This window comes from Ascidiella aspersa, chromosome 9 (assembly GCF_963924565.1).
Source record: "Ascidiella aspersa chromosome 9, kaAscAspe10.2, whole genome shotgun sequence".
NCBI lineage: Eukaryota > Metazoa > Chordata > Ascidiacea > Phlebobranchia > Ascidiidae > Ascidiella > Ascidiella aspersa.
The window spans coordinates 9,887,790-9,914,525 of NC_139455.1; the positions used below are offsets into that span (position 1 = coordinate 9,887,790).

Below are 26,736 nucleotides of genomic sequence, written 5' to 3' on the forward strand. Positions count from 1 at the left end.
TATGACAATTTTTAGTTATTACAATTATATAATAATATCTTGCTAAAGATAAATTTTAGGCTGCGTTTAACATACCTGAAGTAGATTAACTGTTCCGTATTTATATCGCTAAAAAAGACCATTTTTTAAAGTAGCTTGTTGTTACAACTTGCTTCACCAGAAACTTTTTCTATCTCTGTAATATACCCACAATAAAGGGCTGGATTTATTATACTTCCTTTAGGCCAGTGCTTTACAATCGGTCGCATTGAAATTCCGGAATGTTCTAGTTTTGTATTTGAATGGGGCATTGTTGCATTTTCATGACGTAGAAATAACGTTGTGTCGCTAAATATTAATAAGGAATATACACGCTTTTAGTAAATTGCATGAGAACACATTATTTTATTTCTTGCTCCTTTAAAATCCCATTGCGGGTCGCACAAAACCCATAATAAAAGTGCCTCACTCAAAGAGTTTGGAAAGCACTTCTAACGCGCAACCCAACATATATAAATATTTAGTAAAATAAAGACAAACATTCAAGAGGACCTATATATTATTACATGTGACTATAACTTAATATCGTTAAGTGTTTTAGGTGGGTCAGTATTAAACGAATAAGAATGGGCCTGGTGATTATAAACAGATTTTTTTCATCCAATTTGAGTTTTATACATGCCACCTCTAGCGGTAGAAAATGAAAAAAACGGAACACTGGTGGTTTTGTTCCTACTTTTTTTCTTTACCTTTTCCTCTTTATTTAATCATAATCCTAATTCTTAAAAGAAAAAAATAAAGTAAAAATAACAAGCGAGAGACGTGCTGTATCTTAGTGTTATTCAAAAAATGACAATTACAGAAGGCAATGAACAGCAAGAAGGCGAAAGGAAAAGGGCCATCTCTTAATTTCGGTGCAATCATAAAGTGCGCGACAAGGAACCCAGAAGGGCCGCTACATAACCCCCTCCAGAAACAGACAAAAACTAATACAAATTTGCATTTCACCACTTTGTTAACTGAAATTAAGTTTTAAATTGTGTGTTCTCGTCTTAATCAGGCTGCCGAAACAAGCCGTGAATAAATACCTACAGTAAAAATATCGTTTTTTTTATTCGTATTTTCATTTGTAGTGCATAATTTTTCAAAAAAATTTTGTGCATAATTTTTTTTTAATTTTAATATCAAGCAACTCGAGTAACAGTGTTAAAACTCAACTTCTTGTATTATTGCTAAATCGTAAGGAATTGACCATCATTAGGCTATTTGTTGTCAATTTCAGTCATTTAATATATATTTTTAATGCTAAACGGCTTGACATGATATTGCGATGACTAGGGCGCGGGATTACCTTGTAGCTTATATAGTTGTACATAATTAAATTCAGCCTTAAGTTGTTTGTTTGTTTGTTTGTTTTTTGACTGACCCGACTCGGACTTATTTTGCAATGGCTATATTAAAACGGACTCCAGCCATAAGACCAAAAACAACATCAACGTCGGAATAAAACACAGATCGTAAGACCAAGATTGGACTACCGTCATAATCGGAATAAGTCCTAAACCAACGGTGTTGAACCTGCGGCCGTCGATTACTAAATCTGCGGCCGATTACTAAATCTGCGGCCGAACACGTATTATAATAAGCATGTGTTGGCGGCCGTGTCCGTGCTGGCGTTAATGGTTGAAATGCTAAATGCAGATTATAATTTTTTACGAGTTAAGGGAATGCAAATCAGTATAGAAGATGTATAACAATCTGCATGCTGTCACATAAACAAAAAAAATAAGAATTGATCATACATAATTAACGGCTGAGTAGGCATAAGTATGCGAGTTGTAAGTGGTATTAAGGCAAAACTAAGGGACAGGTTGAGCGGTAGTTATAGAAAGCCTTGTTTAAGCGAATAAGATTGTTTATGTGATTCTTAAACTGTTATTGTGCAAATGAAGAGCGAATACATTGAGGATTAAAATGCCAGACAAAAAAAATCAGCATTTCGTTAATAACAAAAAACAAAAAAGATTAATTCATAAACAACATACATTAGGCCCGGGGTCCCAGGTCAAAAAACTTGGTGCCATCCTGAAACTTCATGTGCGCCGTTTTGATGACCAGCCGGTCAGCTGCGTCACGTGTCACATTCAAAAACTCAATCAACGAATTTTTTTCGCGCTTCGCGCGATTAGACTATATTACAGTTCTATATTTTTGCGCGATATCGTTAGACCAGTGTTTCTTAATCAGGTGAAAGGTTCACCCCAGGGTGAATAACATTTTTGCAGGGGTAAGCCAACCAAAAGGGGTCAATAAGGGTAAACCAGCAGAAATGGATTACAGCTTGCGAGTAGAGCGATATTCCTTGCGTGAGGTAATTTTTGTATGACGTTATGACTTAACTTTCTCAAGAAATCGCTAAAAAATGTACTGGTGGCAGTGAGATAAATAAAGACTGTCAATGCGGCCGTCAACAGGTAAAAGGTTGGGCACCCATGTCCTAAACCGTTCGAAATAAGACCTAAAAGGGCAGAATCAGGCCTATACAACACTTTACCTAACCTTAAACCCCACCCCTAAGTAGAATACAAACACTCTAATAACTTCAACCCTAACTCATTTCTACCCCACCCATTGCCCACCCATAATCTCAAATAGCAGGGCAAAAAAATCTAGTGTTAAAACACCGGCGACCTAACCCCATTCAAACTAGGGCGCCCATACGTCGACGCCAAAACGGCCAATGCCATATCCATGGCTCTCGGTAGTCCTATACTCTCTCCCCACAGTTTCAGGGGTTACTTTGGACATTTAGGCCTTATTTCGTTAAATTAAGGACTTATTCCGACTGGCTTATGTCTTATTCAGACGATTAAGTTTTAATTCTGTCGTAGCTATTACTGCGTATTTCACATTATTATGTCGTAGGTTCTATGATTTAATAGATTTGTTTGCTTTGGTATTGTTGCTTTTTAGGTCTTATAGCGGGTTTCCCTTACAACACCACTGGTTGTCACACGAGGTATCCCTGGAACTAAAACTTTATTTTCAGATAAAACTTGTTAGCGTTGGTTTTTAACTTTAAGCTTCACAGCACTGTTTTGCCTCACAATAAATTTAGTGGTCATACATTCGTTTGAGGACTACAACTTTAGTCAATGAAGAAAGTAATATTTTGTTATATCCCCTTTTTAACCCGCATGAAACATGGGCAAGGAATTTTTCGGGCAATAGGCAATAGGGGCCAATGCGTCCATTTAGCATGTAAGCACACAAATACATGCACACGCACACACACACACACCTACACACAAACATATATAGATGTTTTACTTTGTATTATGAAAAGTTTAAGGACTGATCACAAATATTATAGTCGATACTAACCGGAAGCTAAGCTGTGGACTATAATATTTTTATTGATATAATCATTGCGCAATCGGTGAAATTCAAATCGATAACGGTGCGTGCTTACGTGACTGCGTCAGAACGCAATGGCACTGATTCAAAGACAACAACGACCCCTGAACGGTATTTTCTCCCAAAACTTGCCACCGTGTCAGTGTGCTGTCCTGAAGAGATTACTTCAAGCAGATCGGGCGTGTAAGCAAAGGTGGAGGCGTTAATATAGTGCTTTGTCGTGGGATGGAAGGTGCACACGGTAGAGGCGACTCTTTTTGTCACGGGTCTTTACGCTGTTTGCTATTACATAAACGGCACGGGATTGTTTAAAATCGACAGGAGGGTCAACCTGTTTTTGAGAATTGTTAATACTTGGTGGCATGGGATATCGAACGCACAATACCAAAGCAAATTTTATCTGAATGTGACACGGCTTTCGGGAAAACTTGAAATACGTATCATACGCAAACTGCGGTTGAACTTTTTCACGGACAAAAAAGCACGAAGCTTTTTGATCAATTGTACGACATTTTCAGTTTGTGTTGATTCAGTTTGCGAGTTTGTATAAATAATAATTAATTGATGATTACTATGAATTACTGCCTGATGCGGATTCAAAATGTTGATATAAAGAGCAAATACCTAAAATTATTTATTTACTCACAATCTACAGCGATAATGACACAACTGTTCTGTTTACTTTTCCTAATACTGTAGTTTTTTTTGTATTGACACAAACCAACTTAAATATTCACACAACTTAAAATTAAGTAACACAAACGGTTACAAACACTTGGCCAAATATTTAATCGTTTAGTAGCAGTTAAAAAAGAAATGTTTTTACTCTGAACACCGTTGAGAAGTAGTATGGCATGCGCGTAGTTGTCCTGCCATTTCTGGTGTTGTTAATTCATACCTTGCCAACCCTAACCCGTTAAAACACGATTCGTCGAACTTAGTGCTACGTGCGCTGTTACCGATGCATCGCCTAATACTCTAAACTTAATGAATGCACAACATCGAAATGCTAATCGATTATGTGTAGCGTATATTCACCGCAGCCCCCGATTGCATTCCAGTGCCTTCCCGCCAAAGATCTTTGGCGTGGAATGCTTGGCGTGAAACATGGTCTAGTGAATTTGCCAAAACAAAATTGTCGTTTTTGACGTATGTATTGTCCTATTTTGGCGTAGGATTTCAGCCGAAAAAAATTGGCGTGAATCTTTGGCGGCTACAAATTATGGAGTGCAGTCAGATCGCAGCCGAAAAAGTATTAAAATTATTTTCACTAAATGGCCCACTTTCATAGTTCAGTGAAATGATAGCCGTTGACTATTATGATTTAGGGGTCACTACTTTTGGATCACCACCTAATTTCTATTTTAATTCATAAAAATATTCGTGAAAACCAGTTGTCACCAGAGGTAAAAGTAAACCTCGAATGTCTGGAACGACATTTTGGTAAAATAATGGTTTTTACTATAAAAAAATGCATTTTTACTAGCCGCGTCTCAAAGCTATATTTTCTCCTTGTTTTAATCACGTAACTGCAAAACAAACACGAATTGTTTTCCTCGCGCGAATTTATTTTTCTTTTCACGCAAATATATTTTTGCTCTTCAATATGTTTCACTCCTTTTTGAAAAACATATCTTTCAGTCCAAATACACCGTGCGTCTAAAGAAGTATTTAAAATGACAATTTTGTTAACCTATATATTAGTTTTATTTTTGAGAATTTAACCTTTCATGTGGTTTCTTTGTCTGTTCAATCGCTCTTTTCAGTTGTTATGCCTCAATGACACTTACAGATGCTTTGCCAAGATATTTTCATTGTTACCATTATATTAAACAATGTGTTAGATGCCGAATGTCTGACGTCTCCTCTAAATAATTTTTGTACGAATTGAAACTTAATAAACATATTCTCGCTTCGCGCAAATGCATTGTTGCCATTTCAAATATTTATAAATATAAAAATATTTCGAACTAGATTTATACATTTGGTATGTTTGCAATATGAGGGAATCTTTTAAGTCTAAGGCCCGTCGTTTAACCTAGAATTGTCAACAAAAGAAGTTTTGTAAATGCATGAATGCATTTTATTTCGCTTTGCAAGAATTTTTTGTGTTGTTTAAATTAAAACATAACGTTGAGAGTTTACCTGTTCTATTCAAATTGAACCATAACCTATAAGGTTAAACAATTTTTTCTAAAGCAGGGGTTCCCAACCTTTGGGTCATGGCCCCTAGCCTTTTTCAAGGGGGCCATGAAAGATTTAAAAAAAAATTCTTTTTTTGGTTAAAAAAGAAAGAAGTATGATGTAAGTTATCTTAAAACAGCAATTAAGACATTGTCAGAGCAAAATAGGCTCAACCATCACATAGTAATAACTAATTAATGTACTATTAAGTTTATTGTATGTTGTATTTATATAATTTTATCATTCTTAACTACCGGCTACTGTATAAACCTTTTTTTTTATTAAAATGACGTTTCTTAATTTTTTTATAAGGTTGAAAATATAAGGGGCAATTTATTTCTCAAAATTTTCAAAGGGGGCCAGGGTGTAAAAAACGTTGGAACCCTTGCCCTAAAATATTTTGATTACACCTTGTTTTGTGATCATGAATAACGCAACGTGGACTTAAATGTTTACCCAAACAAACGAATTAAAAACTTGCCTCTTAAACTTAATTGCCAAAAATCCTAGATCTACCAAAACAATTGTCAGTTAAAATTTGTTACGGTCCTCTTACACCTTCCGGCAACTATAGGAAAAGTTGCCGACCCCTGGCGTCAATTATGATTATTGGAAATAGAAAACATTTGTCACCAAAGTAACATCACCTTTACCAGAAAAACTCGTTTAAAATGAATTATGCATAAACACTGAAGGTCAACGCGCCCATAAATCAAAGGCCACAAATACTGAATCACTAGACTAGATTCGCCCCAAGTTTTTCAGACAGATGATGATTGATAATTTAACGTTTCATGCTGTAGTTAGTTTCTGCAAACTCTTTATAAGTCGCCGTCCTTTAGAGTAGACAGCCGTCGAAATTCACAGCGCCTTTGCGAAGAGAGTCTCTTGAGGTTAGATTTACACACCTCAAGAGCTCTTTGACCACCGTATTAATGATCCTTATGACGCAACAATAGGGCCACATTTATGTTCAACAAGGTGACGTCACAAGCTTGGGACGCAAGTGCTTGTCCCCCACAGGACACTTTGTCAGGACGCGTACAAAGCTGAGTCATGCTGAGTGAGTTGAAGGCTTGAAAGAGAAGTATGCGAAATATTTTGTGTTTGCCGTTTTGTTGTTGGCCTACCATGGACCATAGTAGATGACGTACGATTGCATTACACTAGAGAGATACATTAAACTTATCCTAAAAAAATAGCGCGTCGATTTAGAAGTCTATTTCGCAAAGCCAAAATGGACAATACCGCACACCTAAATATTGCTCTTATACTTTTTTATTATGTAACATTAATTTTTGATATGGCAATTCTGAAACGTTAAATATGAATAAAACGTAACACACAACGTCGAGGTATACAACCAACATAAAACATTAGGTGATACGTTTAACGTTATGACTGTAGATTCTACCTTTGACAAATGGAATTGAATGTTTTTCAAAACTTTATGTATCGCCCTGGTTATTAGGAGAAAAACATTTAGCTATAAAAAGGAACCTTTTTTATCCACGAAAACCACAACAGAATCCCATGATCAGTGCTCGAAGCTCGGGGTAAACAAGGAGATAGGGTTGCCGACTTTGGCTGTTTTTGGAATTAGACATAATAGAAGCTCAATAGCGTTTCAAAGCTGGTCATTGTAAGAATAAAATTAGTAAATTACCTGCCTTGCTGTATTTAGCATTCAGCGTCGAGAAATAAACTGTCGAACCCAAACGATATTTTTAAACAGGTTAATGACGTTTCTCTTTTCCGCATTTTTATTTCAACGACGTACCACCCGTTGTAAATCTACTCTCGGCACTACGCGGACTTGAAAAGGGGGATGGGCTGCACACGACCTTAACAAGGGTCGTCCTTTTCAAGATAACGGATACACGATTCGGAATTTAGGATTTCGACAGATCGATAAATATTGCCGCCACGAAAACCGGGCAATCGGGCGTGGACCAGGACAAATATAGAAGCACTTATCCGCGTTGGTGGGAGAACAAACACAGGAAAACGCCGACTAGGTTTGCTTCGCTCTTGCGAAACTCGTATCACCCGTTTGACGTTTGCCGACGACATTTTTGGGCACCGCTTCACAGCGGTCTGTCGGCGAACCGGACGTCCTTTTCAACGCGTTTTCACAGAAAACGGAATGACGTAAATTACGGCTCACTAAACAATTCAAATATCTTTTGTTTGAGTAACGGCTCCAGAGTCTGTATGTACTCCCAAGGCAATCGCGAAGAATAGAGTTTTGAGAAAAACGTCAAAAACATGTTTCCATAGCGATTGAAATTGTCGACAAAGCATTCGGCCCATCGCGTGGCCAGCACGTGACTACGCGGGACACGGCATCATTCATTGACGCCGATTGGAATCCGACGCAGCTCTCTGTGCAGTCGCGGAAAAAAAGCGCCGTCAGTGGGAGAAACAACCACATGGCAGGATTCCCTTGGCACGCGGCAGAAAAAAAAGTCGACACGAAGACATAAATGCCCGTCCCAGTCGCGATTTCCTCATACTTAACTTAACGACCGAACGATAAACTCCTAAGTTCCGCCGGGGATATTTCCTCTGTTCTTCGATTCGAAAAAGAAAAACTTACTGCTGCTGTGTAAAGTCTAAAACCGATCGAATTTAAGCAAAACGTGCTTCGAAGAAAATTATGGCACAATTAAAATTAGTTATTGCTGCTGTGTTACTCATATGCTGCCTCAAGCTTAATCAGACTGCTTCAATTAAAAGGTAAGCGTTGGTGGTGTCCATAATCTTTTTTGTTTGCTATTTTTATTTCTAAACGTTCAGCTAACCCCCGAGTTGGTCCGATTTCATCGCTATGATTTTTAATTCCAGAAAAACGATAAACGCAAAGATTACGTCCGTCGAAAGTGCTTCAGCGAACGTTGAGCAGAAAGCTTTGGGTCACGAACGTATCTTCTCAAGGCGGCGCCGTCAGAGTGAGGTGACACATACTCATATAAAAGGAAGAATCGAAGATAGAAAATCGATCCGAGTATTCCTGGGATGGCTTTACAAGTAAGCAGCTTTTTTTTTCATTCCGTGCCAATTGAGTTTAAACAAGCAAAACGACCGACACACTAAAATCTTTAAAAGTGACCGTACAAAAAAAGTTTCGTCGAATAAAGAAAAATAAAAAGTATTTTACTTTCCAGATCAAACTCTCATCGCGATGACTTCAACCGGTGTATCGTACTTTACCTGAAGAACAACAAATCGAAAAATTTTGAGGAAGCCTTCGCGTTTTGCGTTACATTTACCAACTGAAGTACTTTACAAAAAAAAGTACATATATAGCTGAAAAAGCATTGACGAACAAAACTTCGAGGTTCATCGAGGAACCGTCTTTAAACTTTTGTAAATCGCGATACATTTCCAAGCACAATGCTTTATGGGAGCTTTGTGATTGGCTTTCGCGGTTGCTTAATTAAAAAGTCAGCAGGACTCAACTGGGCGCCTTTCGCGTGTCCATGTAACGAACTCTTAAATAACTATTTCTATTTGGCACATAACCTACAAAGCTATATTTTTTCTCTTCGAAAAATATATGATTCCCGACTTAAAAACTATTTATTAAAAAGTTTGATGAAATTTACAAACATTTACTAAGTGTTTATCATTAATTTATTAAACTTAACGTGTTGTGTTTCTGTGATTTGTATTCTTTACCTTCGCGCCTTCCGTTGTGATACACAAACTTTTCTGCTTGTATACGTGAATGTACTTAAAACGCATACGCTCAAAACTTTTCGCCGCAGCTATGTTTGCCAAGTTTACGCAACAGAATAAAATAAAAATGTTAAGATTTTATCGTGTTGGACAGTTACGTGACTCTCACAAACAGGCCGCCGTTTAGTGATCGTGACACAAAAACTATATATGTTCGATAAGGGATGAAAGGCTTTTAAGTGCACATATGATTGCGGAGCAAGAAATCATTGTCACAATAAATACAATTTTTATATTACATTTGGGTAAATAGATCTAGGAGTAACCTTCGCAAAGATATATGACGGTGGACAAAGTACATCGAAAGCGGACGTGACACTTGTGTAAATTCGTTTAGCAATAAGTTGACAGACATATTACTTTGTACGTTGTTATTATATTTCAAATTTATATTATATGGTGTTGAAGCAAATTTCACGTTTCATTCCTTTGGGTGCAAGTTACATATTAAACCAGCTTGAGTAATGAAAGGTGTTCCAATGGGCAAGGCCTTCCTTCAAAAATAAAATGTGCATAACAACAATTTCTTGTTCAAAAATACTTTTCAGCTAGGCAGAACACATACTACAAATCATGAGTGATTATTAGGGGTTTACCAAGTCCTGGAGAATTTCTTTATAACGGAAAACTAATTGACCCTATTATTTGTATAGACGCGTATCAAACAACAATGTCTTATCTGTCGCCTCTATTGTACGCAGTGCTGGTTTTCAATAGGCTGTAAACAAAAATAGCAAACCAAAACGTTTGTCTTATAAAATATGGCAAATTCTTCTTGCGTGTGTTTAGTGCCATTTACTTTACCAATAGTTTACTGGATAACATAAAATTCAAAAACTAACTTTCAATTATTACAGCAATTCTATAAACGTTACTCGAAACTACCTTTACAGTAGGTCTTTAATAAGCCTTAATATCTTCCTATATGATCATATCAGAATAGTTGTGTCAAAAAAAGTGGCCATTTGATCATATTTTAGTTATGCGCAATTTTTTAATCATGATGTTTTTGCAAGCCTCTACCCACAACGTTAACCCCCAGCAAAAATAATCTACAACTAAGACAACAAATTTAGGGTTTAGAAAATACTATAAGTTTGATAACCACCTTTATACAACAGTTGCATGATTGTTGAGCTCAACAAACCGGTGCGCAATGCCATAATGCCAATTAGCATGTTTACAATTACAAAGAATTTGGAAGGTGTTGATAAGATAACCAGCAATGCTATCTGTCATCACTACGGTAACTATAACCTTCTATGCCTTCAATATATATATATATATATATTAAATTTCAAGTAAAGTATTGATTTCATGCGCTGACGCAATAGAGGATACGTGATACTCACCCATCACATACCTAATTTGCTCGGTAAATGTTATTTTACGCAAAAGCGTGCTTTGTATGTGCAACACGTGGTGGTCAAAGCAAGAGTGTCTTTTGTTTCCAAACATAATATCGAAGCCCACGAGCGTGTGGTGCTTTAAAGTTAAACGAAAGGGGAGGGATATATTTCGCCCACAAAACACTTACCTATAAGCTGCTGATAATTTTACTTTTTTTACAACCCCGTGCAAAGTGTGCCGACAAGCACCCCTAAAAATGGCCCCTGATAACCTGTGTTATGTACTGCCCTAACCTTTAGTGGATGTGTCTGTTTACATTGCGGCATTAACGTCTGTGCTAAAATAAGAACCACTATTTTCAATTATTGGAAACTATAAGAGGGTAAACGAAGGAAAGCTGCACCCACCTTTAGTGCCACACCCACAGTGCTTTTGGCCAATCAAATTGTGTTTTTACACACGTGTGTGGGCCGTAATGTGTACAAACATTGTTGCTTCGCACGCTATTTAAGACCCCCAGTCCGAAATACAATAGAATATCACGTGTCACGAGTGGAATGTCAATTTATGTCGTAAGCGAAACCTCAATGCAAACAGCTGCCAGCCTCTATTGGGTAAAACATATCAAACAAATTAGTTACGCCAAGTTAACAAGAGTCATTGCGGCAGAACTATAAAGAACGAAACCTTTACGTAGGACCTTATCTATCGCTGGTATTACGAGTTTTAAGTATACCTAATAAAAGAACGATAAACATAGGCAGAGGGGCCAGGAGAAAATTTTTCAGGGGGGGGCAATAATAATATTTTCACTTAATTTAACTTCAGCACCTATGATATTAATATGTTCATACAATTTTAAATCAGTAAAAATTATGTACAAATCAATATTATTCCATAACCTTTATAAGAAAAACATATAACACTTATAAACAAAACAAATAATCACATTTTGCCCCCTTTTCGCAGAAAGTACATACGTTTGTTCTACTTTACCAAACAAATAAAGTAAATCATTGGTTATAATTGCGCCCAAGTTTAACTTAATCTGAAAGCTTTTTAGTTTAGTTTCGATTGTTGATTTGTACAGGTTTTGATAGGTTTTTATATATGCTTTTCCAAGGCAGCCGTGCACTTTCGCAAAGATCCGGTGCCATTGAGGGGGGGGTTCGTTTGTAGTTGTTCATAAACCTTTTGGTGTAGTTGTACTGGCTCGATAATAATTTAATAAATTTAACAAAATCTGTGTTGTTTGATGGAAATTTAAATTTATCTGCCAATGTGTCATATTGTAGATACTCGCCATTTATATTTCAATATAAATATATTTCAATATATGTCCTGGTAAAAAATAATATTAGATTGTATAAGTGATGGCATAAAGCAGTGGTCGGCAAATTGTGGGCCGCGGCCCAAATGTGGGGCGCAGAGCCATTTTTAGTGGGTCACGAGTTACTTTTGAATAGCTTAGTGTTATCATGTAGTTGTGGGCAGCGTGATAGACGTAAATTCGTTGTACTTTTAACAGTTTGAGTGGCATAAAAATTTTAAATTGGCTCAGCTTGGAATGACCCCCTTGCCAATACGTGGTCCTGATAGCCTGTCAAACTATATATTTTTTGCCAGCTTTAACTTCATGTAAATGAAAAAAATTTCACGCTTCGCGCGCATATTCCTTGTTTTATGCCGTCGCAGTGTTTTAAAGGTATCAAGGCGCCGTCTAACACTTCACCTTAAAATCAAATCTCCTGAACCCGCCACTGTTTTTGTAGTGGTTTTACGTAGTGGGCCTTATAGCTCTCAAAAGACTACTTTGGGCCGCGACAAAAAAAGTTTGCCGAACCCTGGCATAAAGAAAAGTTTGAATGGTATTTTATTTTTTTGTTGTTTCCAATCAGCCTCCGCAATTTCGTCGAGTAGTTTAGAGATCCATTTCGTACGTAAAGCTAACAAGTAGGTCTATATTGATCATGCCTGGCCCCACATTTGCAATATTCGCACTGAAGGTTTTTCTTTTTACCCTCTCCCATTTGGACCCCCATAACAAAGCAAAAAGGATTCGTATAACTTTGGAGATAAAGCATTTGGTTATACTAACCGGGACAACACTGATTTTAAAGGTTAAAAACGGGATCATGATGGTATTGATAACTGTTGTTTTTCCGAGAAGCGAGAGACCCCTTGCGGACCAGATATTTGATACTATATGAATTTTTTTAGTAGTGGTGTGAAGTTTTTTTCAATTAGATCGGCTTCGTTTTTTGGGATAGTGGGAATTTCAACGCTAAATATTTGATAGTGCCTGATGGCCTTTAAAGACCACTTTGTTCTATGGGTTTGTGACTGTTTTTACGATTTGTATCAATGAAAAACGCATTTGATTTGGACATGTTTACTTTGCAGCCTGATATTTCGCCGAAGTCTTCGATTATCCAAACGACTTCTGTAAAATCTAGATCACTACCCGAAATACTGTGGTGTCGTAAATTATTTTCCATTTATTGTGATGCCGTTGTAAAGGCCCTGTCTTAACGCAGCGGCAAGGCATTCAATGCGCAGGACAAATGAAGTTGGAGAGAGAGGATCTCCCTAGCGTACGCCACGTTCAACGTTAAACGATTGTGATAAAATTTGTTATTGACAATTACGCACGACGGATTTTGATAAAAACAATCGATCAATTTCATAATGTCATCACCTAACCCAAAAGCAGCTATGGCTGTATATATGAGGTTCCAGTTTATACCGTGTCAAAGTCCTTGAACATATGTAAGGACAGTATCGCGTCAGGTATATCGTAATAGTCGACGCAGTAAATGATATCGCACAAAATACGAATATTAGTGTTTATGTATGGTTTCAGGATAAAACCATTTGCGCAGGCGAGATAATGCTGTTTATTACACTTCGGACCCGGGTGTTAGCAACTTTTGCGATTTTATTTTCTGATTTTTTAACTGATAGCCTACCCGTATCTACAGTCTGTCGCCAGTATTTACAGTGTATGGCTAGAAAATCGTCTAGCCCAGGGGATTTATTTTTACCAATATGCAGAGAGAAGTGAAAAAAAATCGTTTCTGTTGTTTCCACTTCTAATAGATTGTTCTGTCTTAATTTTTTGGAAATTTTGTGTTTTTATTCTTGAAGCGATTGAGGTTTTGTTCAATAGGTTTTCGTTTTGTTCATAGAGTTGCTCGAAAAAGCCGACTAGGGCGCCCAAAATGTTGTTGTTCAGTTATTATTTTATCGTCGATCAACAATATGGTAATGTCTTTTTTCCAAGTTTAAAAAGTATTTTGTATGTTTCTCGCCTTCCTTTGCCCAGCGAGCCCTACTTCGCGTTACGGCGCTTTTGGTTTGGCGCATCATGAGTTGGCCAAGTTCCGATTTAAGTTTGGACAACTTTTCGTGCAAGGGGCCTATTTCTGTTTCAGAATTATTTAAAATAACGTCTGTGTCTCCCTGGTCAGATTTTGCAAATCGTTTTGCCTAATATCTAAATAATGCCCCTGATGGTTTCTCAATCTTGAGATGTTTTTAACGGTAGGAAATTTGTGGCGAAAAATGTCTGTAAGTTTATAATATGTCATGTATTGCGGAAAACTTTCTCTTCATTTTCGGTTACGACGTTTTTTTCTTCCGTTTTGGTCTAGGACATTGTCCAGAACTAGATTAAAGTGACCTCCTATGATGATCGTTGCATCGGAAAAGCTGTCAAGAACGGAAAAATTTTAGATCGGCCTTATTCGGCGCGTTAACATTACCAATTATTATTATAGTTGCATTGAGTGTAATTTTTACCATTAAGCTTTTCGGTGTACTATTTTACCATTAAGTATCGACCTTTTTGGTCTACCCGTGTGCCTGAGACGGAATAGGATAGTTTTATCAATTAGTATCGCCACCCCTTTACTGCTTGAGGTGCCGTGCGCCCAAAACGCTTCCCCTCCCCATCCATACCCCAGGTTGGAAAGTTTGGCCTGCGCGGGGGATTTATTCCTTTACCAGTTGTTGGTAAACTTCGGTGTGTCTGACTTAATGTTGGCGTGGGATTCAGAGTTGAAGTCCGACGAGTAGTTATTATCGTTTAGAATGCTGCTTAATTACGACAGTTGTACTGTGTGGATCGTGATCCAGCGCTCCGTGTGCTTTGTCTTGCTTGGGCTCTTCTTGTCGCTTCACTAGCCAGGGAATTTTTTTTTGGCGTTTGGGACAGTTTGTTTGTTTGTGACCCTTTTCGTCGCAATACTTGCAAGTGAACACTTGCCCATGATAGGTCAAGTAAAATTCGCAGACCGCAATCCTGATATAACTTGGTAAATGGTTTTCTTGGAAGTGCGTTGAATTCATAGTCAAGACTCTCATTCCGGTTAGCAACCCGGTTGGCAACATGTCACCTTTTCATACTTTCCATATTTTGAAGATATTTCCTCATATATATATAAGTTCACTGGGAAAAGGGATGGGCACTCAGCCAACAGCCTTGTTTATCTTGTTATTTTCGCAACAAATTTTACTGATTCTGCTGCGCAGAGCTTCGTATAAATTTAAACATTTTGTCTATTGGTGCAAGTTATGTCGAGGTTTTGGCCTCGCATTTCTGCAATTCTAACTATAGTTTCTTCAGCGGATAATAATCAATACTTTTTTTAAGATTCTAAATTTCGTCTATTTTCAATTGATTAACCGTCCCCATACTTAAATTCGGCCTCTCAAACTGGACGCAGTTTTATTCACTGCCTGAGCGTAACTGCTTCAAATATTCCTTTTTTGGATCATATGCTTGGTCTATCTTTGTTTTTGGGTTATCGTGATAAAATTGGTCATACCATATGGCATATTATATTATTTTTTTTTAGTGATCTGCTCCGACATTTCTAGTTGTTGATCTTTTTTCCATATCGTAAGACCCAAGCAAATCCACAAAGGTTGTAAAAAAGATCCAAAACGACTTTATAAAAGACACTCTTTACTTCAGTATTTGGTTTATGGACTGAACTGTGTAGTAATTCTGGTCTTGGTGTTTCATTGTGCTTGCAGATCTTGGCAGAACTGACGATGCTATTTGCGTAACTATATAGTATTCTACTCTTGTTGAATTTACAACCTTTGTGGTTTTGTTTGGATCAATAATAATTAAATAGTGTTTCTATGGTCATGCGTTAAATGAACTTGGGTTTTCCCCTAATAAGAAAAAGGGCGCCAAAAATAATAACAATTACCTGCGTGTTGTTTGTCTCTGTTTATTTTAATTTATACTACGTATTCGCTTGTATTGTGTATTTTAACTCTTTATTTAGTTAAAGCTTAAGATACGTTATTAACGTACGATAATTACGAAAACAAATGAATGCATGTTTAATAATACTAGGAGCTCATTTGCCTGATGTGACGCTAATCCACCTACCATCCTCATTCTTTTTTGCAAGAGGCTATTTGACCAAAAGCTAGTCAACCTACAAAATCTCGGTTGCTTCAATAATTGTTCAAAGCGTTGCTTCAATAATTGTTCAAACGGTGTAGTAGGATTCTAGACCAGCGCCAAGGCCCATTCAATAAATGACAAAATAAACATATTAACGTAGCTTTGAAAACAAAATTTGGCGCTGGTCCAGAATCCTACCACATTGTTGAAATAATTATTAAGCAATGCTCAATATGTGGGTTAGGGTGTCGGTTAGTGTTTGGGTGAGGGTGGGTCAAGTATTATTATTTAATACTATTATTTGACTCACCCAAACGCTAACCGGCACCCTAACCCAAATAATGTTCGTTGTGGTAGGATTCTAGACGAGCGCCCAAAATTTACCACCACACCAAGACTTGCTATAATTTATGAATATTAAAAAAAAATTAAACTTAAAAAACTATTACTAGTCATTAGTCAATATTAATATTTGACAGAAAATACAAGATGAAAAAAATTCCACACCGTGTAACCAACAAATTGGGATAGGCCTTGATTACACCTTTCCAACGATACCACACTTGATGCCAACGGTATGGGGGATGAGGGTTTAAATCGTCAATTTAACTGATATTAATATTCATAATTAATGGAAATAATTTTTAAGTCCCTCTAGCATGCTGGAATTCTAGATGGAACTGAATGAAAGTTCTACACAACGGCAACGCTATAGTCTAACCTTGTCAAAGAAAAGAATAAAAGTTCAAAAAATTGGATATATGTTTTAATATGTACAATATCGCGATTTTTTCTCCAAGGGGAAATATCTACGAAATTTGTGCCACTAATAAGCTGAAATATTTATGAAGTCCTTGTATTACCTTTAGCAATCCAGAAAGCACACTTTCAGCCTAAATATCAATATTCAGCCATATGAAACCTAATTGTTTCTTCTCGCTGATTTTTTATCCCAACCTGCTGTATATCCCGTGAAAATGTTAAATAATGATGCTAAAATATTAACCTTGTTTTGCCTAAGCTTTGATATACTTTTTTACTTTAAATAGTTTTCAATGTATTTCAGTTGTCAACTGAATAAAATCATGTGATATAATGAATGATATACTGCTCAATAATCTATTAAATACATGCAAGCATAATGCCAGAATTAAGGGTCATATTTGCCTTAATATTGACAGAGATGCAACAACATGCCGAAACATCTTTGTTAGGTTGGTTGAAACTCTTGCCAATGAAGAAAATAACACATTGTCAAAAATTACGCTACTTGAACTGCCAACAAATGATTTTACATCAAATGAATACTCTTTATCCTTTATTGAACAACTACAAAATGTGAACGATTGTATTCTAGTTGGTGGAAGAAGAAAAAAAGGCAAACGAACTAAAGGAGGCATAACACTGTTACCCAGAAGTTTTAGCAAGTTAATTTTACTAAACACATTGGATGTTTCATTTAACAAGCTAAAATGCATACCAGTTTGTCTTAAAAACTTGTCAAATCTTGAGATACTTAGAATGGATTTTAACAACATAGAAATTCTCGCAATCCCTGAAGGTGGATTTGCTGCGCTTAAAGAGCTTCATTTAAAAAGCAACATTATTACCCAAGTGGATGATGATATTTTATCTTTAAAGTCTCTTCAAGGACTTCACCTTGAATCAAATAAACTGGTTGAATTACCAGACACATTGCACTTAATGAAAAGCTTACAGCACTTAAATGTAACAGAAAATCGACTTAAAATGATACCACTAAAACTTTTCCAATCAAAAAGTCTTCAAGTTCTTAAGGCAGCTCACAATGACTTGGGTAAATATATATATATGTATTTATGTACTAGGTACCATGTTTTATCTTTGTTATTACTATTTTATTTATGTTTAATGATTTCTAGATAATCTACCTATTTTGGAAAGTGAAAATATTCCACTACTTCGGTTGGACCTAAGATACAATTATATCACCAATGTATCCAATGTTATCAAATCTAAGTCATGTATACTACTTGATGGAAATGTTTCAAGAGAGCCACAAAAACACCAAAAAGGTATTTATGTAAACATATAGCTTTGACATTGTTCCTTACAATAAAATTGTTCATGCTAATACAATATATGGAGATGCAGTTGAAACTTAAGTAGTGTATACGGCCTAAATAAAATGTTCAAATATAAAAAATGATGAAGCAAAATTTAGGGTAACAACTTATAAATTGTTTATTTGAAAAAAATTGATTTTATTTAAACACACATTAAATTTCTGTTGTTTTAAAAAGTGTTTTAAAGTTTATTTGGATGCACCCGTGTTTAAGTATCAGATTAAGCATTGTCAAGATCAGTAATCAGCTGTCATTTAAGCACAAAAAAGCTAAAAATAAGTATGATAGGATATTTTTAAATGAATATTTGTAGCTTTTTATGTTTTTTTGTTAACTTAATTCTTTTTTTTTACAGAACAAATGTATAAAGATATATATGATGTTCCTGTACATTATATATCACACGACTCAGCTACACTTTCTGTGACAGCCTGTGTTGGTGGAAAGTTTGTCATGCGCTCTGGTATCACAATAATATTTCCTAAAAACTGCCTAATCGATGACATTGACATTTCATGTAAATTAACCCCCTTTGAACTTGAAAGTTTTAACTTAAGAGCAACAGATCAACTATTAAGCAACATTATTGAAATGAAGCCAAGTGGAACCAATTTTAATAAGGTTGTTGCAACACAGTTAATTATTATTCAATAAATATTTGGGTGACTTGGCAAGATATTTATTATATAGGCTGTTCAAATTGTAATGCCGTTTTCATTCTGCTCATTGGATCATCAAGAACGTCAGATTGTGTTGAGATGTTGCTCAGGGGTTAATGAATCACTTGTGTACGAGGATTTGAAGTAGGTTTCTAAACATCCGTTCATATAAAATCCATATCTAATATAAGTCGTTAACACTATTTATTCAGTTGCAAAATTTTGTAACCCTTCCCTATTCTTTGCTTGTCGGATAAGATGGTGCCCAGGGCAAATGACTGTGGACAATGTAAAATATATCACTTAAAGTTAGTTCACAAAATAAAACAAGATAATCATTGGTTGATATTACACAAGAAACATAATTATTTTTTAAGTGAATTGTTTTAAGGCACTCTTTGGCAAAACATACAATTTGTGACCAATATACAAACTGGGGCATACGCAATCTTGATACAGCTAATAACTTAATTACATCAGGGTTGGCATTAAATTAAAATTCTAGTGAGTGGGTGTCATCATACACTATGTAGTTTTGTAATTTGGCAAGCGGGCGATTGCAAAATTCCAACCCTGTACATAATGATGCAGGTATCTCTGACCACACCCCTAGGAAAGGGATTAGAGGTTTCCGACACCAAACTGCTAGATTAATTACTTTCTTTGAATTTTAAATTTGGTGGCTTTTTGTTAGATCTGATCTCAACAAAGATGAATCTACGGTTACAGCTACTACAACACATTTCTCTTGTTTTGCTGTTATTTCCAGACTGGTTGAAAATACAATAAATGTTGAACAGGTTTAAAATAATAAACTGTAAATGTTGCTTTTAAATTTAATATTATCTAATTGTTAAAATAAACTGATCTATTATGAGTTATTCAGGGTAGATCTGCGCTATTGGTTTCATCAGTCAATTGTTTTAACAAGATCTATTTTCCTGAGGAATCTGTTGAAGATAATACATCAGTGACTATGCAGGTATTTTTGTAGGCCCTATTAAAACCAAGCTTCTGATTGATATTAAAGCTAAGTTTTTTATTTGTAGGTTCTTTCAGTTGATCCAAACCTTGTAAGTAATATTTCAAACAGCTTAGAATCATATACAAGTGACATTCTTCAAGTACAAGTTACTCCTCCAGGAAAAACGTTTAACTGTCCTGTGACTGTACATTTGTCTTTACCACAAGAACTGGTATTGCATTGTAAAATAGTTTTACCAATTTTCTTTAAACATGCATATTTCCTGTAAAAAGCAAATGTTTCTTTTTTTCTACATTTTTGTTTGCATAGATGGGGAAGTCATTTAACAAAAGTCATTTGCACCTGCTACAATCTAAAGACAACTCTGAAGAATGGAACGATGTGACATCTGCTTTAGAACCAAAATTTACCTTAACAGACGTGTATTTTGAAGTATGGTCATTTTGCAAGTTAGTGCTGTTTTAAATTGAACTTTTTCTGTTATCCTTTCTTAACAAACTGTATCAATTTTAATTGTCAAATTGTCTACAAATATAATCCTTTTTCTAGATTTTGGCTTGTTTGGAGAACAGTTTGTGGGGTGGCAAGGCAAGTTTATAGGCGACTTGTCACTTACCAGGTGCAGTTTTTAGCCATGCAAGTGAGTATATAGGACAGTGGTTCCCAACCTAGGGATTGCGACCCCCAATATGTTGTTTGAGGGGTCGCCTTTTACTATAGGTTAAAAACAATGATAACAATATAAACTAAAAAATTGCAGTATAAAAGGAACAAGCTTCTTCTGTGTTTTGTGTTTTTAACATTTACCACAGTAAAACAGTGTTTTTTAACCATTGTTGCGTTATAGAAGTACAACTAATTTTTATTCTTTGGGATCAAAGTCGTTATGGCGCAAATAAACCTTAAACCATAACATCTAGTTATTGTGGCATGCTTCTGGGTTAAATCCGGCATTCTTACCAATTTTTTGCACAGTTTGTCCAGAAATGTGAACATTTTGCCAAATATTATATGATTGTAACATTTTTTAAATATAATTTAACAAAATTGGCGGTTGTGTAGGTTTTCACCAATGAAAACTGGATCCCGGTGAAAAAAGTTGCGAACCACTCATACGCAATTACCATTGGAAAAAATTTACACATATAAATATTTTATTTTCAGTTTGTTTAACATTTGTTACTAACAGATATTCTTTCTACAGCGCACAAAGTTGCCGACTGTAGTATTAGCTCAATGCGTTTTAGCCAACCAAATTGAAGAACGTGTGCAACAACTCAAAAAAAGTGGATACAGCGGAGAAGACCCTTGTACAATAATCATTGATCTAACGGAAGGGAGCAAGTTTAGAATTAGGGTATTCCTGTTTTTTTATCTCTTTTATCTTTTATGTAAACAAAATTAAACTACTGAAAATAGTCTTTCCTTGCATTATAATCATATTTCACATATTTTACTTTGTTTTGTAGGTCTAAAAATAAACTTTTTAGCTTTAATAATTGTTTTTTGACTTTTGTATTAGTTTACTAACTGCCCTTTTCGGTTATCGGCGTTTTCTTTTATTGAAAGGTGTTTGGAGAACTGCAAATAAAGAATTACAGCGAAGCAGATCGACAACATATGGAAGAGCATGTTTTGCTGGTGCGTTTTCACAGTCAGTATCCACCTGACAAGGATGGATTTTGTAGGTAGGGTATATTTCAGAAAATCGACTCTTCGTATAATTAATGAAAAATAGCAGTTTATGACGGACCGTATGCATCTGGTCTGCAACTATCCAATATCCATTGTTATGATTACCATATTTGGGTAAGAGCTTAAATATGTTAATTGTGTTTACCAATGGCACAAAGTTATCAACGAATAAACGTCAAGAAACGATACAAGGCCATATTGCAAAAACATTATAATCGTGCAAAGCGCGTAAAATTGTACATCCAAAAGTAATCAATTGGGCCAAAATTTCCTTTTTAGAAAGACACTTTTGAATCAAAATGATCATGCATAGGTCCGGTACATATTAACAAGGTCATGCTCTTATATAAAAGATAGAAAACATTTCCCAAACATTTATACACTTATATTACTATTAGTTAACTTATATTATTATTAGTTAATATTTATTAGTTAAGTTAACTTATTATTATTAGTTAAAACTTTTGTTCTGACAGTGTCATAATACGCAGGGCGTTGTAGGCTAAAAAGATTTACTAAAGACGTACTAAAAAAATTTCGCAAATGCACTTTATGCAATGAAACATATGTACACACATATATGTGTGCTTACAACTGAGATCTAGCCCTTCTGAAGCTGCTTTTTGACCAACGATAACGGCTTACGTATTATTAGTACACCGAAAAGCCATTGCACTGGCGATCCCCTTCGTTATGAAGCTGCTTGTACTAACAGATTGAGCAAGCATTGGCGTATGGTTGTTTCTCGACTCGTTCCCTTCTGAGCCTGCATAGCTCAGTTGGTAGAGCGACGGTCCCGGCTTGACCGGAGGTCGTGAGTTCGAACCTCACTGCAGGCTAGTTGTTTTTCTAGTCTGCTCTGCTTGCATCATTGATCGACAGATTCGGTGAGTCTGCAATGGCTTTTCGGTGTACTAATAATACGTAAGCCGTTATCGTTGGTCAAAAAGCAGCTTCAGAAGGGCTAGATCTCAGTTGTAAGCACACATATATGTGTGTACATATGTTTCATTGTATTATGATATGATACTGGCGATCCCCTTCGTTATGAAGCTGCTTGTACTAACAGATTGAGCAAGCATTGGCGTATGGTTGTTTCTCGACTCGTTCCCTTCTGAGCCTGCATAGCTCAGTTGGTAGAGCGACGGTCCCGGCTTGACCGGAGGTCGTGAGTTCGAACCTCACTGCAGGCTAGTTGTTTTTCTAGTCTGCTCTGCTTGCATCATTGATCGACAGATTCGGTGAGTCTGCAATGGCTTTTCGATGCACTTTATGTTGTTTTTTTTTTAATCAAGATTTTGTATCGAACCAACCAGCTCATCGCGTGATACTGTCAGCACTGGGCACATTTCCTTCTATCTTGTGGACGAACCAATTGTGGAAGGTAGTGTGAAGTATTGGCGTTTAGCAATGAAAAGGGTTTTGTCACTCTCTTAATTCAGCCCAAATTAATATTTATTATTAGTGTTGGTTTTGAGCAAAATTTTATTACAGTTTAGTTCATTTGTCCCCTTGCAAAAAGTTCAGTAAAGAAAATTGGGTGGCAAAACCTTTCTTTTTATACATATACTTGCGCCGCTTGAACATGTTGAGAAACGCAGTCCTTCAACCTAAGAACTTGATATATTAAATCAAAGATCGCGGTTAGGTATCGTATTTTCTTAATTGCTTTGTTACCAGTGTTGTAATAACTTAAGTCACTGTTTTCAAGACGTGAGCCAAGGCTTTAAATCCACCCAACATTTACCCGCGTCAACAAGTAGTTTAAAGCCGCGCGTCGCTAATGCGATTAAGATCTGTCGGCTTTTTAGTGGCAGGGGAATTAAGGAGGTCGCCGCGTGCTTCGTCAAAAGCGCGATCGGCGCCCGAGAAACGGGGTCACGATCGCGACGCGACGGCAGATCCGGCCCCAGACCGCGCTGCCGGAAAGAGGGAAAACGCGGATGTGATCCAACAGGAAGCGCTCGTTCATCTGGCGGATGTTCTTATCACTTTACAGGTCGGAGAGAAATCGCCTTCAATTTCTTTGCTTACATGTAAATCTCTTGCTGATACCTTTTTAGGAAAAAAGTGGAAAATATGTAAAAATGATTATATATTTCAATTATTATGTATGTTGCAAACCTTGTAGTAACATTTTGCCGTGGAGGCATTACAGTTCCCTAATTATTTTTAGGACATTTTTAGATTCGGTGAAATAGCACGCTTATCACGAGTCGTTTTGTTAAAGTTACAGTTAGCATGCTTCAGCCTTACTTGCCTGTTGTTAGGAAAGCTCTTTTTGTTTAGAATAATAACATTTTATTGTTCATTTTTTGTAAAACACTTCTCTTCTTGGCGCATTGTTTCTTTATAAAATTTGCTAAATGTTTGAATAACAAAACGTTTGTTGGTTTCCAACGGATGTATTTATTTTACTTCATATAGCTCCACGTTCGCATATTTAACGGTTTAGAATAAACCCAGTAAACAATTTTAAACTGAGGCCCTTAACAGACAAAACTATTAAAAGTTAATAACTTTTATAAACCTTGTTTTTAAGTAGTTTGGTCAAACACAGCGCAGCAATTTTGTTTTTCTCCATTAGAAATCTGACTTGGACCTCAACATTCCCGAAGACAGAACCTTCGTTTTTAACTACGACGAGTTAGGTAAAACCATTTATAAATCTTACCGAATTAAATATCCTAGTACATAAACTAAATCAAACTAAAATTGAAACGCGTTGTTTTAACGATACATCATTTACTGATTATTCAGGAGCTGGGATGTTTAAGGATTTGAACTTGCGCTATATCGCATCACAAATTGGTGCTGAATGGGAAGAAATCGGTCATTACCTTGGCCTTAGAACTTACACTATGGACAGGTTTTTACAGACTATTTTTTCGGTTTTCGCAACAGTAATGGTTGGTTTTTCCTGTCGTGACTCATTTGTTGACTTTTCTTCAGATCTTTAATTTTTTTCTTTAGTTTAATTTTTCTTTTAGTTTAATGCTGCTTGTATTTTTAGACGATGGTCATGTCCAAACTACCAATAGTAATAAAACGAGACCTTTATTTAATGGTGAAAATAACGGCCCAAATAGACGTTAAAAGCGACATGCTTTATTTTCAAACGTTTCGGCAATTTCTAATGCCATCATCAGTGATATGAAGGCCACGTTTTTGCTGCCCACCTTTTTATCTATCTTTTTGCGACGCTTGTTTCGCACTTTTTTATCATTCTTATCATTTCTTGGGTGCGACCAAAGTGTGTATAAACGGGTGCAACCGATGTGGCCTTCATATCACTGATGATGGCATTAGAAATTGCCGAAACGTTTGAAAAGAAAGCATGTCGCTTTTAACGTCTATTTGGGCCGTTATTTTCACCATTAAACTTATGAACAGAACCGTATATAGTGTTCCAGAGACCTTTATTATTTGTTTATATTTTAAATCGTAATTAGGTATTAAAGTTTCGTTCGTCATTTGCTACTTTGTCCGTGCGTTTTCGCTGATTGGAAGTTGGCCAAGAAACGCCTGCAACTCGCGTTGTTGACTTGCCCGCTTGCAATCGTGTCACAATAAAATACCTTCGCCATTCCCGCCCAGTTCGCCAAGCAGCTGCCTGTCGGCCATGGGCACTAAACAAACACAATCACTTCGACCTGCAATATCAATTCTTCTGCAAAATTACACGATTGCTAATCATGTCTAAATCCTTTCCGAATTTCCTGTGATTGTACCGGATAACACCCGCGAGTCACATTTTGGAAACAGGTTTTGATGATATGAAACTTTAAAAAGTCGACGCATCTTTAGGATTACGATTTTGCATACGCGAATGTGTATTTGCGTTAAAACAATGTTTATTTGTATTTGATTGTTATCGTTGGTTTAGGATCAAGATGGACTATCCAGCCAGCGCAAAAGAACAAATCTTTCGCATGCTAAATCTGTGGGCAATTCGTCATAGTCATGAGCAGGATTGTGTGGAAACGTAAGCACGGTTATTGCAACTTGGATTTTTCAACAAGCGATTATGATACAGGTTTCAGTTTACCTCAAAGCCTTTCATGTGTAAGGAAATCTTCCGCAGACAAGAAAACGTAAAGGAAAAATGCTTGTCTTCGAATTAGTTAAAAAAAATTCCTAATTTTTTTTTTTGACCCAAGTTAACAGACATATATTTCGTCGAAGCAAAACGGGAAGTTTCAGTTCATGTTGTTTTCACGACTAAAAACAGACATTCACTGCAAGCAATAGTCATTAAATCAATTAGAAAAGGATAATGGACTCAACGTTTGGTTTAACTTGTCCTCGTTTAAACAGACTTTGTTGTTAGTTCTCGTCGTCAATCATTTGCTTTGTTTTCCGCGGGGATTTAGGGGAAAGTATCTGCGGGCGACTAATCGCCAATCAGGCTAATCGATGCACCAGTTCACACAGTAGCTCCCCCCCGCGGCCCAACGACTGCGTTCCAGCGTCCTGCCACGTTTTTTTCCGCATGGCCATTTTTTCTTTTTTTTTTGCAGATTTACAGAAGCGCTTAAAGACGCCGGTCGCACAGATTTGGCACAGAAAGTAACCAGGATTTATTCTGAAGGAACCGAAAGCTTTCGCAAGAAGCAGCGCAAAGAACTGTCCGATTTAGGCAATTCTATTAGCACCTAAATTCGGAATGGTGTTGCCAGAAGTGTGTTTGGATTTTCTGGAGCGCGATATTTTTGCGAATAAAATGCAAAGCGGCATCTCGGCTCGAGCAAGTTCAGTAGTTTAAATAGCTAAGTGGTGACTTCGCTTAAATGAAGTACATTTAACTTTTAGTGTTTTGGTAATTTTGACTTATCAATATTTTGTCGTACTACATTATAAATTGGTTTCACGATATGGTTGTTAAAGCGGCATTCGAACGGGCTGTGTCCACTAATCATCGCCCCTGTTAAAAAAAATATGCTTCGTCACAAAGAAAGCGCGCCAGAAACAAAAGCTGGCGGCAAAACAGCCAGACGCGGCATTTAATCATGGCGGCAAATTTTGAGTGGTACCGTATTTTGAAAACAGTCATTTATTCTGTATTGCTCTGTTTTAGTACAGTTGGTTAGCAGGATAATTTATTGTTTTAGCAGAATAGTAACTGTTCATTTATCATGATAAGTAAGTTAATGTGGTGGGACCGAAGCTGTGTTGCATTTAATGCAATTAAAACAA

At 36.4% G+C, this 26,736-nt stretch overlaps 2 protein-coding genes and 2 non-coding genes across 4 annotated transcripts; all 4 read left to right on the top strand.

Annotated features, from left to right (window-relative positions):
- Window positions 1–8,101: 8,101 nt before the first annotated feature.
- Window positions 8,102–9,397, top strand: LOC146132904 (uncharacterized). The gene is made up of 3 exons (XM_083397283.1): window positions 8,102–8,319; window positions 8,428–8,610; window positions 8,748–9,397. Exons 1-3 carry the CDS (start codon window positions 8,240–8,242, stop codon window positions 8,857–8,859), a joined length of 375 nt encoding a protein of 124 aa, XP_083253409.1. The 5' UTR covers window positions 8,102–8,239; the 3' UTR covers window positions 8,860–9,397.
- A 7,781-nt stretch (window positions 9,398–17,178) lies between these two features.
- Window positions 17,179–26,269, top strand: LOC146132905 (p53-induced death domain-containing protein 1-like). Its single transcript, XM_083396968.1, has 17 exons — window positions 17,179–17,912; window positions 17,998–18,150; window positions 18,557–18,822; window positions 18,892–19,004; window positions 19,555–19,660; window positions 19,747–19,842; window positions 19,910–20,056; window positions 20,155–20,294; window positions 20,395–20,485; window positions 21,050–21,202; window positions 21,415–21,533; window positions 22,836–22,924; window positions 23,352–23,539; window positions 24,128–24,191; window positions 24,301–24,409; window positions 25,427–25,525; window positions 26,061–26,269. Exons 1-17 carry the CDS (start codon window positions 17,192–17,194, stop codon window positions 26,197–26,199), a joined length of 2,793 nt encoding a protein of 930 aa, XP_083253094.1. The 5' UTR covers window positions 17,179–17,191; the 3' UTR covers window positions 26,200–26,269.
- On the top strand, window positions 22,305–22,379 carry Trnaa-ggc (transfer RNA alanine (anticodon GGC)). Its single transcript has one exon. It is a non-coding gene; the product is annotated as a tRNA-Ala (tRNA).
- On the top strand, window positions 22,659–22,733 carry Trnaa-ggc (transfer RNA alanine (anticodon GGC)). Its single transcript has one exon. It is a non-coding gene; the product is annotated as a tRNA-Ala (tRNA).
- Window positions 26,270–26,736: the final 467 nt, after the last annotated feature.

Bases quoted from the DNA above. Each gene is read 5' to 3' on its own strand.
- LOC146132905 (XM_083396968.1), top strand. From the start codon at position 17,192: ATGAATGATATACTGCTCAATAATCTATTAAATACATGCAAGCATAAT. The intron at 19,661-19,746 runs GTTTAAAATAAT...TGAGTTATTCAG, and splicing joins ATACAATAAATGTTGAACAG to GGTAGATCTGCGCTATTGGT. The intron at 25,526-26,060 runs GTAAGCACGGTT...TTTTTTTTGCAG, and splicing joins GAGCAGGATTGTGTGGAAAC to ATTTACAGAAGCGCTTAAAG.
- LOC146132904 (XM_083397283.1), top strand. From the start codon at position 8,240: ATGGCACAATTAAAATTAGTTATTGCTGCTGTGTTACTCATATGCTGC. The intron at 8,320-8,427 runs GTAAGCGTTGGT...TTTTAATTCCAG, and splicing joins CAGACTGCTTCAATTAAAAG to AAAAACGATAAACGCAAAGA. The intron at 8,611-8,747 runs GTAAGCAGCTTT...TTTACTTTCCAG, and splicing joins TTCCTGGGATGGCTTTACAA to ATCAAACTCTCATCGCGATG.